Source organism: Coffea eugenioides, chromosome 10 (genome assembly GCF_003713205.1).
Source record: "Coffea eugenioides isolate CCC68of chromosome 10, Ceug_1.0, whole genome shotgun sequence".
In the NCBI taxonomy this organism is placed as follows: domain Eukaryota; kingdom Viridiplantae; phylum Streptophyta; class Magnoliopsida; order Gentianales; family Rubiaceae; genus Coffea; species Coffea eugenioides.
In genome coordinates this window covers 36,999,898-37,016,654 of record NC_040044.1, presented here as the reverse complement: position 1 = coordinate 37,016,654, position 16,757 = coordinate 36,999,898, and the positions used below count along the sequence as shown (strand labels likewise).

Genomic DNA, 16,757 nt, shown 5'->3' with positions numbered 1-16,757 from the left:
TATATCCCCATGTAGTTGGGCGTATTTGAAACAAAACAAAAAAAAAGAAAAAAAAAAGAGAAGGGGGAGAAAGAGAAGAAAAAGAGCACACCAAGAAAGAGAGAAAAAAACAAAAGAAGAAAAAACAAAAGAAAGAAAAAAAAAGTGCTTTTTGTGATCTGTTGAGATGATTGGATGAAGCCCTTGGTTGTGCTGGCACTTGCTAATTTTTGGAAAAATTTATGGGTATACTTTGGAAAGATCATTGGAATGAAGAAGAAAATTAAAATTCATACAGTGGGTCAATGGTATTTCCTTTGACACAATGAGCCTAAATTACCTGTTTAATCCAACCATGCCCGAGCCCCATTACAACCTGCATCAAGACCCTTTGATTTTTGTATTAAATTTGGTTTCAGTGGTGGCGATGTGATATATTAGCAAGCATGTGGTAACATTATTTTCTTGTGTGGTGAGAGTGACCTCTTGTGTTTCATGTCAGTATAGTGAGTAACCATATACCATCCTATAAGAGAGTGTTAAGTCTTGCAATTTCTGAATTTGATGACATTGTTAGGAGGATAGGACTCTTGTACTCACATATTGGACTGCCACATGTGTATAGCTGTAATTATATCTCTGAGCTATGAAATGCTTGAGGACAAGCATTGTCTTGGTGTGGGGAGATTTGATAGGGCGATAATTGAGTGTTATTACATTGATATTTAGTCCTAATTTTGGCTAATTATGGTCCAAAGTAATGGGTTTCTGTTCATAATTGGTATGTGCATCTATTGCAGGTAATTGGTGTCAAAAGTGGCAAAAAGAAGTGAATTTTCAGAAGACCAGTCCTTCCAGGGCGTGCCCACGCCAGAGACCGCAGGGTTGCGTGAAAAAGACGGACCGCGTGGACCATCCCTGGGTGCTGCCGCAATTCTTGGGAAACATGCTTGAAGATACGTGGGATTAGGAAACCTTTACAGAGAAGACTTTTGGCAACAATTCAATGAGGGAAATAAGGAAGAAATCCTTTTGAGAAACAAACTCTAATTCGGAAAGCAAGTGTGCAGTGGCGAGACTTTAATAAGACAGCAATAGACTAGGGATCGTGTGTCTTTTCTTTTCGTTCTCAATGGGAGTTCGAGACTAGCGGTTATGCCGCTCTTTACTTTTCTTGAATCGACTAAAGTCCATGAAAGTTTTCAATTGCTTCATCGTTATGAGACAAGGCTAGTTCTTTTATCTAGTTGAGGAATAATCAAGGCCTGGGGCACGAACAATTGTGAGATCTTTTTTATTATTCTAAATTCGGCTTTTGTGAGTATTTAATTATTCTCTGTTTTAACAGTCTATTATTGTTTGGATTTATTGGATCAATGTGGCCAGTTGTTCAATTGTCTAAATAGTATACTGCCAATTAGGCCAAGGGTGCGTATCACTTGATTGTCTTAAATTAGTGGTGAACGGCACAATTTCATTGCCTTGCAAGCAGTCTAATCTGGGTCGTGGGAATAGTTGATCTAATTTAAATGAACCCGCATGTGTGTTTGTTAACTAGAATTGGGTCTCTTTTATTCCTAAAGTTGTGAATAGATTAAATCCTTCGAGCGTCTTTGGGATTATCTAATTTACAAGAGGGTAGTTTAAGAGCGTCTCTGGACTACCATATAATCAAGGAGAGATTGGTGGTTCGGCCGTTGTTGAATTGCTTTAACCAATTTATTTGCGAACTTGTGGATTAATTCAGGTATCTATCATCAATTGTGTGAACCGGTGCCGAGATTATCTTCTTGACTAGGTTGTGTCAATTAACTGTTTATTACATTCTTTAGTTATTGCACTTCTTGCAATTGTTTAGTAATCCTACATCTTTAATTTATTTCTTTTATTTCCCTTCCAAAAATCCCCCAATTATCTGTGTGTGATAAGTCTACCAATTCTCTGAGGAGACGACCCTACTCACCACTATACTCATTCAGTTTTGGTAGTAGGTATAATATAAATTTTATTTTTGGTGGTTTGACACCCACCAATATACTTGTATAATACATGATTATATGTATAATTTAAAATTTTTTGTATTTATATATTTTAAAATACTATGAAAAATATTTTGACCTTTCACGTAACCTTATAAAATAATAAAATTTTGTCGTATTATAATTTTGAATAATTTTTGAAAAGTTTGAAAGTTTGGATAATAATAACAACACATCTTCCTAGTTATATATGGAATATCACTTATCTATGTAATTTCTATAATTTAAAACCTATTAATATAATAAGATGATAAAGTTTTAATATATTTATTGTCTGGGACACAAGAAATAATAAGAATTAAACTTGTATTAATATAGACCTAACAAAATGAGAGAAATAGTGTAACAATTAATACAACAATAAAAATAATATAATTAGTATAATCTGGAATTTTTTTTCTCTGGAGATTGTTCACGAATATAAGATCCAACCACTAAACAAAAATCACATGCATATATAATCTATTGTATAATTTAAATTAAATTTAGTTCATGTACAAAATGATCCTAAAATAATTAGCACACTATAATACCATATTATTTTAACGACAAAATTTTTTTTGCCAAAAGTCTCCAATATCCATGATATATGTATGAGAGATATTTTATCATATTTTTATCTCTTTTTTCCATATTTGTATCTCATGTCTAATCATTGATGTTAATTTGAAGAAGAATATTTTTTATAATAAAATCATTTTGAATTTAATTAACAAGTTGAGATTTTTTTTAAAAAAATAAAAGTGAAATATTTTGGTAACTTATTTTTTATTTTCCCAAAATTAAAAGATTGCTATTTTTGACCAATTGTTGCCATTAACATTTTATTTTCTAGACTAATTTTTATCAATGTAAAATTAGTTTAGTTAACAATAATTGAAGTTCTGTTGGTCCGAGGATTGACATGCTATTGTTGTTATTTTACATGTAAATATATAACCTAAATAATAAAATAAATAATATCTACTTAAAAAAAGAAAATAGGTGCTCAATTGATTGCATTCAAACTATGAATTCTGTTAGTGCATAATTGCTAAATTATATTTTTATTTATAAGAAATCAATATGTATTATATATTGACTAAATTACTGATTACTTAACAAATCATATCTAAACACATGATGTGATATATATTGCATTTGGTCACCTTTATACTCATACCATTTTCCTTTCTTTCTATTTATATTTTAAAGGTGCAAAATTCTCTTGATTATATTAGTGAAAATGCATAAAATCTTTTACAAAATTATTTAAATTTATTTACAAAATATTAGTACTTTTAGGAGAAGCAATGCATTGTAGGAATGGTTTACTAATTTTTTAGTAAACATAACTACTACATTAAAAAGTTAAAAAAAATTGATTTTATTATGCTTTAATTAGGAGTGCTTTTGAAGAGAAGAATTAGGGGATTAATTTCTTTGATTGAAGAATTTTTAGAGATTGTAATTATCAAAAGAAAAAACAATTTTTAGAGATTGTTACTCTCTTATTATTTGATTTAATAAATTTGATATTTGTGCAAGTTTTTCATGTCTTTTATTTTCGGCAACGAAATTTGTGCTTACAGTTAGGTACAAATATGGTAAAATATCCCTCATATGTATGTCATGGATATTTGAGACTTTCAGTAAAAAAAAATTTTGTTGTTAAAATAACATTGTATCATAGTGCGTTAATTATTTTTGAACCGTTTTATATGTAAACTGAATTTAATTTAAATTATACAATAGATTATATGTGCAAGTGATTTTCATTTAATTGTTGGATCTTATTTCTATCAACAATCTCCCAAGGAAAAAAGTCTAGATCATACTGATTTTCTTATATTAACTGTTATACTAATTTTGTCATTTTTATTGTTATTCTATTTCTCATTTTGTTTGGGCTTTAACTCTTATTAATTCTTGTGTCCCAGATGTCAATTTATTAAAATTTTATCATCTTATTATATTCATAGGTGTTAAATTATAAAAATTGTGATATATAAACAAGTGATATTCTATATATAACTAGGAAGATTTGTTGTTATTGTTATCCAAACTTTCAAACTTTTCAAAAATTGAAAATGATTAAAAACTTATAATATGACAAAATTTTATTACATATTTTACAAGGTTATCTGAAAAGTGAAACTACTTTTCATAGTATTTAAAATATATAAATACAAAAAAATTTTAAATTATGCCTATAATCATTTATTAAATAGGTATATTACGAGTACTTACTAACTAAGATACTAAGTTTTAATCATTAATAAAACATCTTATCATTATTTCAATTAAACTTCCTAATACTAGTTTGAGATAATTTTTTAATGTAAAATTGTACGTGTATTCCAAAAATCAGTAAGTTTTGATCATTAATCAAATTTACCATGTTATTAGTAAGAATTACCATTTATATATAAAAACTTATTGTTACTTGAACTAAACTTACTCTCTAAAAAGTAAGTTTGAGATATAAAATAGTAATTTATTTATTTAAAAAGTAAGTTTAATCTTTATTCCAATTTACCTTTTGAGGTATAAAAATTACTAATCTATTAAAGTTAACTTACTATTTTAGATGGGAAACTTACTTTCATATTTTTAGTTGTTATCCTATTTAGGTGGATGGGTCCAACAAATAATCAAATGGTCGCTAAAAGTGCAATAACCTGTTATATTAGGTAAGACTGTTTCATTACCATAACTATAGTTACTAAAGCATTGTCCTAAAAATAGAAGAACAAGAAGCACAAGCAGTGAATAAGCGAAGAGAAACTGAATTGCGGAGTAAGTTTGGGAGAAGATGGGAAAGTGGTAAAGAAAAGAAACGGCGGAAGAAGGAAGGAAAAGGAACAAGGCGCAAGAGATTAGGGACACTCCGTGATATGTTTTGCTCATAAACCCATTCACCTTTTTTCATTGTCAAATTTTTCCCGATTTTGCGCAGAACTGGCATATTGCTGTTTTATCTTTTCAAAATTATGATTGAGTCCTAAATTATTTAAAAGTTTCATATTTTGTTCTCCAGTAACCATTAGTTGAACTGAATAATTTACTTTATAGCATAAATATTACGACTTTACAATATTTCTTTATAATATTATAAGTATTTTTATTTTTATTTGTTAAAAACTCAAAAATTTGTGGGGCGTAGGCAAAGACAAAACGTCTTACCAGTGCTTTCGCATTTTAAAACACTGGCTGTAGTACCTCTTGCTGAACTAAAACATGATGATACCAAGGAGGAACAGAAGGAGGAGAACAGTTCCCATCTCATCAAATTTCTGAATGATAGAGAGGAATCATTAGTTGTTTATGTTTCTTTTGGAAGCGAAATCCTTTTGTCCAAGGAAAACGGAAGAAATGGCATATGGGTTGGAGCTGAGTAATGCTAACTTCATATGGGTAGTTAGATTTCCCGTGGGACATGCCACTGCCCTTGAAGAAGCTCTACCAGAAAGGTTTCTCGAGAGGGTGAAAGAGATAGGTGTGGTTGTGGATGGATGATAGGTGAAGGCGTGCATCTTACCATCAATGAGTGGTTGAAGTCATAGTTATAAAATTCGAACCCAATCCGTTGATTGAATCGGCTGGCCCGGTACTCGAGCATTAGATCGGATTGGGTCTCTAATTGAATCAAACAAGCAATTAACCTGATCAAACCCGGTTGATCCAATGGTTCAACTGAGAATCCGTCCAATTTTTCAATTGACTCAGTTTACCTTTTTTTAAAAAAAAAAAATTGTGGGTCTTTGTTTTTGAAACAAAATGTATATATATGCTTTTGATAAGATTTGTACATTAGATTGTCATTTAAATATATATCGACTTTACCACTTGCTTAGTTTTAATTTGATAACTAAATATTTTTTTATAAACTTGTTTATTTTTTTATTATACAATTAATCCTTTTAACTTTTAAATTGACAATATTTAATTAGTTAGAAAATTACTTTGTTTTTAAATAAAAAATAAAGCTATATTTTTTAAAACAAGCGATATAATTTTTTTTTTTATATTTGACTATATTATTATTTTATTAAAAGTAATAAAATGAAATTAAATCTTCTATTAATATTTATATATTTATTTATATATCTTTTTAAGTATAATAATTAGTATCTAAGCACCTTATTATATATTTTATGAACATTAAAATTACTATTTTATAATTATAAAAATTAAATTAATACTCACTGGTTCAATCAGTGACCCGCTGGTTGATTCAGTGACCCAATCCCTCTGTCGGATTCTTAATGGGCCAACTTTAATATTTTTTTTTTCAAAAACGATAACTATTGTATAATCTATTCTATGCTAGACTACAGGGGTGGAAGAGCCTAAAGCGACTTATGTTAGAGACTAGTAGATACATAAATCTTATTATACCAAAAGGATATTTTGACACCATTTTTAAATTTTTTTCGCTGCTGGTGATGTTTGAACCCCATTTATAGCCCAAGAAAAGTTTTTAAGTCCTTTCTTGGTGGCCAATGAGCCGTGCTCAGTGGTTAACGGATCAAGTTTAATAACTATGGTTGAAACTTGGGTCTTGTTCACGTGCTGAGACAGTGCACCTTTCGTTTTTGAAGTGTACATTTCATTTATTCATGGATAGGGTTGTTGGTGAGCCGAGCTACTCGCGAGTAGCTCGCGAGTAGCTCGGTCAACAACTCGACTCGAACTCGGGTTGACCGAGTTCGAGTCGAGTTTCGAGTAGCTCGACTCGTAATCGAGTCGAGCTTCGAGCCGTATATTCCGAGCTCGTGGCTCGTCGAGCTACTCGACGAGCCGGCATTAATTAAATAAAATATTTATAATTTAAATAATATATATTTATTATAATTATAAAATGACCATTATGGGTATAAGATATATGGAATTTACAATATTACCTTCTTTATAATAAAATCCTATAATGGCAAAAAAGTAATAACATAATTGTAAAAAACACTAAAAAGAAAAAATGTAAAAAAAAAAAGGAAGCCTTTCTTCCTTCTCTGTGCCGACTGTGCGACTTTCTTCTCTGTTCGAAGAAAGCCTAGCAAAAAAATTCACTTACCAGCCGGCAGCTGACTCTGACTGATTTAGATCTACACCCTCACTCCGTTCGTCGCCGACGCCGTTGCTCGCCGCATCTGTGAGGCTCCATCGCCATCGCCATCGCCTTAACAAGTCCCAAGTCCCAAGTCCCAAATCGAAGCTGCTCTCTGCCTCTCCGGCCTCCGCCAGTCCGCCGCGCTCTACGTCTCCTGTCGGCTGTGTCCTGCCGTGCTGGTTCATCGCTGCCGAGTGTCGAAGACGAAGCACCAAGATCTCACTAGTTCATCGCTGGTTCATCACTGCTCATCTGTGGCTCACTTAGGTAAGTGCTCCTCTGTTTTTGGCTCTGTGTCTCTGGCATTAAAATGGGCCAAGATCGACTAGGAAACTTGTTATCCTGAATTGATAAGGTTTCTGATCATTTTTGGGCTAGTTATTGCTTTAATTTGAGTGAGAATCCGGCAAAATTTTAATGCCCATTTACTGTTCGACAAAATGCTTGATTGAAAGTTTTAGTTGAAGGGTGATTGGTCTGCATTTTTGCACATGAAAAATACTGGCCAAGTCGGCCAGTTCACTTCCTCGCATCTAAGAATTTTTGGTGTGTTGATGTCTTACATTTTTCTGCTCCTTATGCTTCCGGTCGAGTGAATTCGAATTGATGTTATGAGAGGGAGTGTTGTGAGTCTCATTGTTTGTTGGAATGGTTAGAAATTGAAGCCAGATTTCTGGTTGCTGAATGGTAATTGATATTTGCTCGTTGGAGAAGATGATCACTTGTCCAAAATTGCAATTTCAGTCCCTCCGTTTTCTTTTTGTTTAGTGATTTGGTCCTGTCTTTTCCTGAGCTTCATATTTGCCTCCAACACCATCATAAGTCCCTTAATTAGGTCCCTGCTTTGTTGCATTTTCGTCAAATCGAGTCAAAAAGCTTGATAAGACTCGACTTGATAAGGCTCGATTAAAGATCGAGCCTTATCGAGTCGAGTCTCGAGCCTAAGGAAATTCTTCGAGTCGATCTTCGAGTATCGATTTTCGGGCTCGATCGAGCTCGAGTCGAGCTCGAGTTTCTGTGTGTATGAGTCGAGTCGAGCTCGAGTATAGTGATACTCGAGCTCGACTCGGCTCGATTACATCCCTAGCTGTGTCCAATAATTCTGCACTAATGTTGGTCGTGATTTCCACATTTGCCAGGAATCCCCCTCTCCATATTCCCCACTGGTCTCTAATTAATCCTCTTGCACCCGCTGCTCCCAGATTTCCACTACAAGTTCCATCCACATTAATTTTTACCCATGCCTCTGGAGGCTTCTGCCAGGCAATGTATTTGATCTCCTTCTGGTTCTCTCGTTGCTGCCTTTCCCCTGCCTTCTGTAATTGCTCTGCTTGGCTAAGAATTGCTTGTATCTTTGTCTCCAATTTTGTTCTCTACCCAGTACAGCAAAATTGGTTCCTTGCCATCAATGCTAAATAAGTTAGCAGTTGAAACAGGATTTGCCACCATATTCTTCAAATCTGCCAATGTGATCATCCTTAAACTTGTTATCAATCCAATCCATTGGGTAAGTGTTATTAAATTCCTCCCACTTTCCAAGGTGCACCAGCTGTATCCATAAACCGCTTAATCCATCGGAACAATTATTGGTGAAAAATTGACTATATTAAATAAGTTAGGCTATATTTACTGATAACAATGTATATTAAATAAGGGTATTTTAAAAAAGTTAAAAGTTAACTATATTCTTTAAATGGAAGGTGGATTACAATTTGAAACTGACGAGTATTTTACATACGTGCAAGTTAAAAAAAAAAATCGAATTACACCCGTTCACTGCAAGTATACAGGTCAACTAGTAGTTTAGGGTATATATTGGGTCGATCCCACAGGGAAGAGTGAACAATTACCGGTATTACTAAAGCTTCTCTATTATTTAAACTATCAATGAATTATAACAAATTTAACCTACTGAAATTATACAAAATAACAAATAAAAGCTCCTTAGGTTGTGGTATCCCTAACTACTCATGCAAGTGCTATAATTGGATCATTGAGTACTACATCTAGGTTAGTTATGGTGTAATTTCCTTATGCATTTGAATCCTACTTTCATAGTGAATCAATTATACTTATAACTAATCCATACCTATTCTCATGGTTATGAAATTAGTTACAAGTTCATTTCTTCAGTAAAATTACATGAAATGAATCACTAAAAACCACATAGGTGCACCTCTACTTTCGTGAGTATACTCCCTATGTTTAGCACTTCTTGAACTAGTGTTAAATCTCAAATTTCATTGCAGAAACAACACCTTAGATAATCACAATTAATGGTACCAGATTAATCATGATTTAAAGAGGCAAAGTGCTAAATAACTTGCTCAAATCATAGCAATCAAATAACCAAATAATAAACACTAACAATTATAGAAAGTTCAACCAAACCCAAGGCATAAACTTTAGAGACATATATTGAACACAAAATCCAGAACTTGCATATCAACTATACTTAAGAATCTGATGCAAAAGATAAAGAGTTGGAGAAGAGATAACCCATGTCACTTGAGTTTCAACTCCTCCATTTTCATCTCCATCTTCATCCTGATCTAGCCAAGATACAAGAATGGATGATCTATACTACTCTACACTAAGCTAAACTAACACCAGGAAGATGAAAGAGCTACATTTCTGCACTCCAAGCTTTCTCCCGTTTCTCCTCTATATCCCTCAATCTTGCAATGAATTTGGCTATATAAAGATGAAAGATTGGTCAAGACTTGAGGTTTACACCTCCCTTTTACAGTTGGGAATATTTCTCACATGTCTAGCATCACATGTGAGTTGGTGGAGATGAAATTGAGTTTTACGCGTACATAACAGCCTTTTTTGACCACAATCCGGCCAGGAATCCGGCCACAAATCCAGCCAAATTCCGGCCAGATTGCTACAGTGACCATTTGGTCACTTCTGGTTCAATTTCCAGCTCTGCTCCGATTTTGCATCAACTTCCACTGAACTTTTCTTGATGATAAAAGCTGATTTAGCTCTTGACCAAACCATGAAACTTGTAGCCCTTTGAGTTAGCTTTCCAATGCATAAGAATCACCTCATTTGGATCTGTGTAGGCTGAGAAATGACCGAAATACCCTTGCCTGCTCATTGCCCTGTTTCAGCTTCGACCAAATGAAATTTGCTACTGTAATTCAGCTTTTTGACTTTGAAAACCTTCAAACTGGATTCAGATTTCTTCACCAAAGTTGTAGATCTATCTCTTATCTTCAAAGTGGTTCAAGAATCATCTCAATCCGATCATTGTAGCTCAAGTTATAGCCAAAATACGAAAATGTGTCAAAACTGTCAAAATGCACAAAATCCCACTAAAAAGTGATAAAAACGTCATTTAATCACTTAGAAGCATTTTTCACCAATTATAGCCAAAATGATTCATTTTCTTCCAATAATATAACTAAAGTGACTAAAAATAATATAAAATATCATACAATTATTACGTAAATTAGTCACTTATCAGAAACAAATTTAAAAGGAAAATAAGACTATCAAAGTGAAATTAAGGGAGTAAAAGAAACATTTATGACATTAAGTTGTAATTTTATTGCCAATAGTTTTATTAGTAATAGGGTAGTTTACAAACTTCTAAGTGATTAATTGATTTTTTTAATTATTTATCATAACAATTTTTGTAATTTGATGCTTGTAAGATACAAAAGTATTGAGAAAGATAAAGTAGTAGTAAACAAATCTTGTTTAGGGATTAATAAGAAAAAAATTTGCAAATTATTTGCTTTCCAATCGCATCATTGTCGAGGATAAGGATGGGCAAAATTATCCAATAACCCGAAAACCCGTCATATCCGATCCGATCCATTCTGAAAATTAAGAATTTGTATTATTTGATCGAGTTTAAATAGGGTCGGGTACCCGTTAAGATGCGGCGCGGGTTAGGGTCACATAATTAAAAATTCACAGGTATTCGGTCCGCCCGGCATATATATTTTTTTATTTTTTATTTTATATACATACTATAAAATAATAATTTAGAGCTAAATAAGTAATTTCATTGAACAAATTGCATTACAAATATGAGAGACTATAGTTTATTTATAAGATTTGTTTGTAGAGGTTATGATTTTATATTTTATAAAAAAGAATTTAATTAATGTGGAACATATATTTAAAAAAATGTGCTACTTATTTCAAACTTTTATTGATTTTGAATTCTTTAATTTTTTCCTTTATCTTGTATTCTTTTCATATGCTTGTCTCTTGGTGGAAGACATTTTTTGAGAAAGAAATTTTTATTAAATCTTAGATAAATGTGTAAAATATAAAATTAAATTAGTATAAATTATTTTTTTAAAAAATTAAATGATAAGTGGAGCAGATCGGGTACCAGTTGACCCGACTCTATTTTAGCGGGTACTTTATAATTGGATACCCACCAATATGTAAAGTGAGTAAGGATCAGAAAATGGTTGACCCGTAAGGTGTGAGTCGGATCAACCAAATGGTGGGCGGAATGGGTACTTGACCCACATCCACCCCTAGAGCCAAAAAATAATAAATACCCAGCAATTGCGGATTCACTACAATTTAGACAGACGTGGTCCTATGAAACTTGCAAGCATCGTCACTTCGCAACTGGGTGGACTATTAAGCAAAGACTTACTTTAGCTCGTTTGATAAGCCCTCAAGAAAAGTCGTAGCCCGAGAGGTTTGGAAACCTAATATCTATTACCAAAAGGAAAAAAAAAACATCCGATGTCGACTTCAAGAGTGGGAAGGAAATGCAGACATGGACATTTGCTTGATTTTCTTCCCTTTATAGCCTTTGCATCTCAGATAAACTTTACCCGAATATTAAGAGATAAAACAACCTTGGTAAGTGGAATTTGTGCATGAAATATTTTATTTTTGAGATGTCAAATTGAGTTTTAATTATATTAGGTCGATATTTCTTTCTCAAATTTTGTCGAGGTCAATAATTTGTGGCAATTCATATAAAAGAAATTTTGACAAATTTTATTGATAATACTTACTAATGTATTTCTATGCTATAGATAGATTACTTGCGAGTTTGAATCCACAGGAGTTGACCTTAGACTCCAAAAATATATAAAGGGACATGATAGGCCAAAACCTACCATTCAAACCTTGGAAATTTATCATAATGATGTAGGAATTGTATGGATACTTGCATAGACAAATTAATGACCAGAGGTATTAATGAGTCGAGCCAAGTTCGAATAGTACTATGTTCAAACTCGAATTCTGATGCTACATAAATCTACTCAAATTCGAACTCAAGTCGATTGAATGAATAGAAAATTATGTAGCTCGACTTAACTTGTCAGTATGCATTTCCAAGCTTGACTCGACTCATCAAGGCTTAAGATTAGTCTCAAATCTTAACAAGCTCCAAGACTTGAAATAAAACTTGAAAATTTTGAAAAAAAGCTCGAGAAATTATGGTAAATTATCTAAAATTCTTGTCTCTTTTTTAGTTGTTATGATATTCCATTTTTACCATTTAATTGAGTAGACAAAACTTATGGTAAATCATATAAAACATAGACCCTTATTAGCCATTTCATAATTAAAATAATATATAATATAAATAATATACCAGTAATCGAGCTATTCAACGAGTACTTATGTAGCACAAATAGAGGTTCGAACTTGATTTGGTATATGCGTCGAGTTACTCGAATTCAAATTCAAACTCAGTCAAATCGAATTTAAACTAAGCATTTGATCGAGTCACTTACAAGCTACTTGCGAGCAGCTTGGCTCGGCTCGCTAGCAGCCCTATTAATGGTGTGGTAAAAGAACGCAATTGTTCCGATGCATCTTGTACACGACTATGATTTCCAAATTGCATGGTCAAAATAACACGTGGTTGAAGTGGCTGAGGATAGAGCAAGTGATTGAAGGAAACGTGAGAATGAATCTCTACTCATTTAAAAGTCCCACTTAAGAATAAACCTAAAATTCGTAACTTGAAGTATTCTCCAAAGTAAAAATAATTTGTGAACGTGCTAGACTGTGCATACATTCAAGTAATACTTATCATTTCCTAGTAATAGCACGGATTTCCACTCAAGAAATTCTTAGGATGCGTTTGATTAAATTAAAATTTAAAATTAAAATTTATTAAATTATTAAATTGTTAAATACTGAAATTCTAAAATTTGAGTGTATTTTACATTAAATGATAAGTGAACATCTTATCACTTATTTTTTAGAGTAAATTTTGTTTAGATAATTTAGTGCCACTTAATTAATTAATATATTCTATTTTTTATTATTAAACATGTTTGAATATTTTAAGATCTAAACTCATTGAATTCAAGTGCTAAATTAAATTATCAAACAAGCCTAAATATGAAAAGTATTTGCCGAATTAAGTTAGTTACACGTCACAGTTAAATGGATAGGCCATGGAATAAAATACCTATATAGACAATTCTCCACATGTAAAAGCTGGCAAATCCGTGCTTTCACCGTATCTGACTCAATATAAATAAACATATGTGCAAATTGAATGGGCGGCTATCGCCATGCGAATCTTCTCATATTAGCTATCAAGCTGTATATCTTAGACGTTTGATACTATAATAAATAATAAAGTAACATTCTTGCGCGTATTTGAGATAAACTTCAAGGTGAAGTTTCTCTAGTGATGATTAACAAACAAGTGTCATGTAGAATTGAGAAGTTAACTGACGTAGCTACGCATGTAAATGTCTAATTACTAAGAATAAACCTAAGAGTTCTTTCAACTCATCTGTAACAATTGTTAACTTGAACTATGCTCCGAGGTTAAAATATCTGTGAACGTTTAAAAATGTTATGTTAAAGGAATTATCCTTTTCTAGTAATAACATGGGTTTTCCAAGTGAAGAAAAGAATTGATTTGAAAAGTTTTTTACGGAATTTAAGGTAGTGAATTGTCATAGTTAAAGAAGATAGGCAATTCACTACATGTCAAACTTGTCCATTTCGTTCACTCCTTTAGTGTTACTCATTGTACATCTAAACAAAATGCAAGTTCAGTTGGCGGCTTTAGACTTGAGAACTGTCTCATGTTATTTGTCAAACTAAAGTTGTTTCGCATCTCGTACAGTAATAAATTGAAAGCCAACATTTTTGGACAAATTTGGGTTAAACTTCACTATCAAGTTCCCCAAACCAAAGGTTATAAAACAAGTGTTACGCAAAATTTACACCAGGAATTCATTGGAAATAATACTACTTGGGTTGATTTCACCATTATCCTTCAAATTTGTCAACGCAGCTAACTGAGAACTGCCTCACTCATTCATGTTGGTACTGTCACAAAAGTTGAAGGGATGAGGTTAATCAACAGTCTGACGGACAAAACGTGCAGGAATGTGCAAAGTTGAACAAGGAAACCTCACTTGTGTATAGGATGAGCTCATCCTGAAGACCAAGAATTACAAATTCACAACATGGGTAGGTTATAAATATAAGCAATACGATGAATTGGTTCAAACAAAAAAAAAAGCCCCAAAAATCAGATAGCACTGACCAAAATATAGATTCCAATACCATAGATAAAAAGATGGATAGCATAGCCAAAAGATGGGAAGTTCTCAGCGGCAATAACAACTGGGATAGCCTATTGGATCCTCTCGATTACGATCTTCGTCAATACATCATTCACTATGGAGAAATGGCTCAAGCAACTTATGATTCTTTCAATACAGAGAAGGCATCAAGGTATGCAGGAAGTTGCCTCTATGCAAAGAAAGATCTTTTCGCTAAGGTTGGCCTTGAGAATGGCAATCCCTTTAAGTATCGTGTGACAAAATACTTGTACGGGACATCATCGATCCAACTTCCTGAGGGTTTTATCTTAAAATCGTTCTCAAGAGAGGCATGGAGCAAGGAATCAAATTGGATGGGTTATGTTGCTGTGGCGACAGATGAAGGAAAAGTTGCACTAGGAAGAAGGGATATTGTGATTGCTTGGAGAGGAACAGTTAGGAGTTTGGAATGGGTTAATGATCTTGAATTTGTTTTAGTCTCAGCACCTAAGATTTTCGGTGAAAATGATGATCCTAAGGTGCATCAAGGTTGGTACTCCATCTACACAACAGATGATTCAAGATCACCTTTCAACAAGACCAGTGCTAGAGACCAGGTAAAAGATCACATTTTCCTTTTGGGGAAATATTTATTTGCACCCTTATTTTTGTTAATCACACTTTTGCTATTATTTTAATCATATAGTTTTCATTTATTAGACTATATGATAAAACAGTTGATGGGAGTGCAAATAATATTTTTCTTTTCTAAATTAGGCCTGTTTTTGGTAACACTATTCAGTTTTTATTTTTGGGTGCGAAGTTTAATTTTTTGCTCCTGTGGTATATATGTTTAAGGTTCTGGACGAGGTCAGGAGGCTGGTGGAGGAATTCAAAGATGAGGAAATTAGTATAACTGTAACAGGTCACAGCTTGGGTGCCGCGGTGGCAACCCTAAACGCGGTGGACATAGTTGCTAATGGATTCAACAAATCTCTAGAGAATCCAGGCAAGGCTTGTCCTGTCACAGCCTTTGTGTACGCGAGCCCTCGAGTTGGGGGTCAGGGCTTCAAAAAGGTGTTCTCTCAGCAACAAAACCTTCGAGTCCTACGTATTCATAATTCCCTAGATGTTGTTCCAAATTATCCATTGCTAGGATATGCCGATGTCGGCGAAGAGTTGCGAATTGATACAACTAAATCAAAGTACCTGAAAAATCCTGGAAATTTGTCATCTTGGCATAGCCTGGAATGCTACATGCATGTAGAGGTGTCAAAATGGGTGACTTGGGCGGGTTTGGGTTGGGTAAAATGGGTAATGGGTATAAGTGAGTCAACCCATTTATACCCATTTAATTAGATGGGTATAAATGGGTAAGTCAAAAAATGAATTGGGTAACCCAATTACCCATTTATAACCCATTTATTTTAATTTTTTGTAAATTCATTTAAATTCATTTTTGCAAACTAAGTTATCAATTTATACCGCTCTTTGTATCCATCATTAGTTTTAAATATTTACTTATAATGTTCAATAAGCCTAATTACCAAATTTTTTTCATTTATACTCTATTTCACAAAATTACATATTATTTAATAATTGAATAATAAGAATATAAAAATTTGAACTAAGTACTATAAAAGTTAATATAAAAATTTAATCCAAAAATTTTTAACCCCTAACATTTTTTCCGTATATAAATTTAAAATTTCATTTTAGAAAGATAAGAAAAGAGGCTCAAATTTATCATAAATTAGTAATGCCGAAAAATGAGCAAGTTAACAAACGAAGAGAAAACAAAATAATAAAATAAAACCAACAAATAATAATAATAATAAAACAAAAGTAGTTAACATCATGACAAAATGAAAAATTTGAAAAAAAATGGGTGGGGGAAAAGAAGAGATTTAGGGGAAGAGAATTTTAAATGGGTTAATTGGGTTTGATGGGTTACCCAATAATACCCATTTAATAAATGGGTATTATTGGATAACCCATTTATACCCATATACAAAAATTTAAGATACCCATACCCATCTATTCATGGGCGGGTATGGGTAAATTTAGTTAAGTGGGTTGATTTGCCACCTCTACATGCATGGAGTCGCGGGAAAACAAGGGCTTCAAGGAGGATTC

General features: G+C 32.8%; 1 protein-coding gene across 1 annotated transcript in view; it reads left to right on the top strand.

Annotated features, from left to right (window-relative positions):
• Positions 1 to 14,647: 14,647 nt before the first annotated feature.
• The window catches only part of LOC113750805 (phospholipase A1-IIgamma-like), a 6,260-nt gene continuing 4,150 nt past the window's right edge, over positions 14,648 to 16,757 (top strand). Inside the window, exons 1-3 of the mRNA XM_027294747.1 lie at positions 14,648 to 15,238; positions 15,480 to 15,878; positions 16,716 to 16,757. The exon at positions 16,716 to 16,757 is cut by the window's right edge and continues 1 nt beyond it. Coding sequence (XP_027150548.1) covers positions 14,657 to 15,238; positions 15,480 to 15,878; positions 16,716 to 16,757 — 1,023 coding nt within the window. The 5' untranslated portion in view covers positions 14,648 to 14,656. The remainder of the gene's footprint in view (positions 15,239 to 15,479; positions 15,879 to 16,715) is intronic.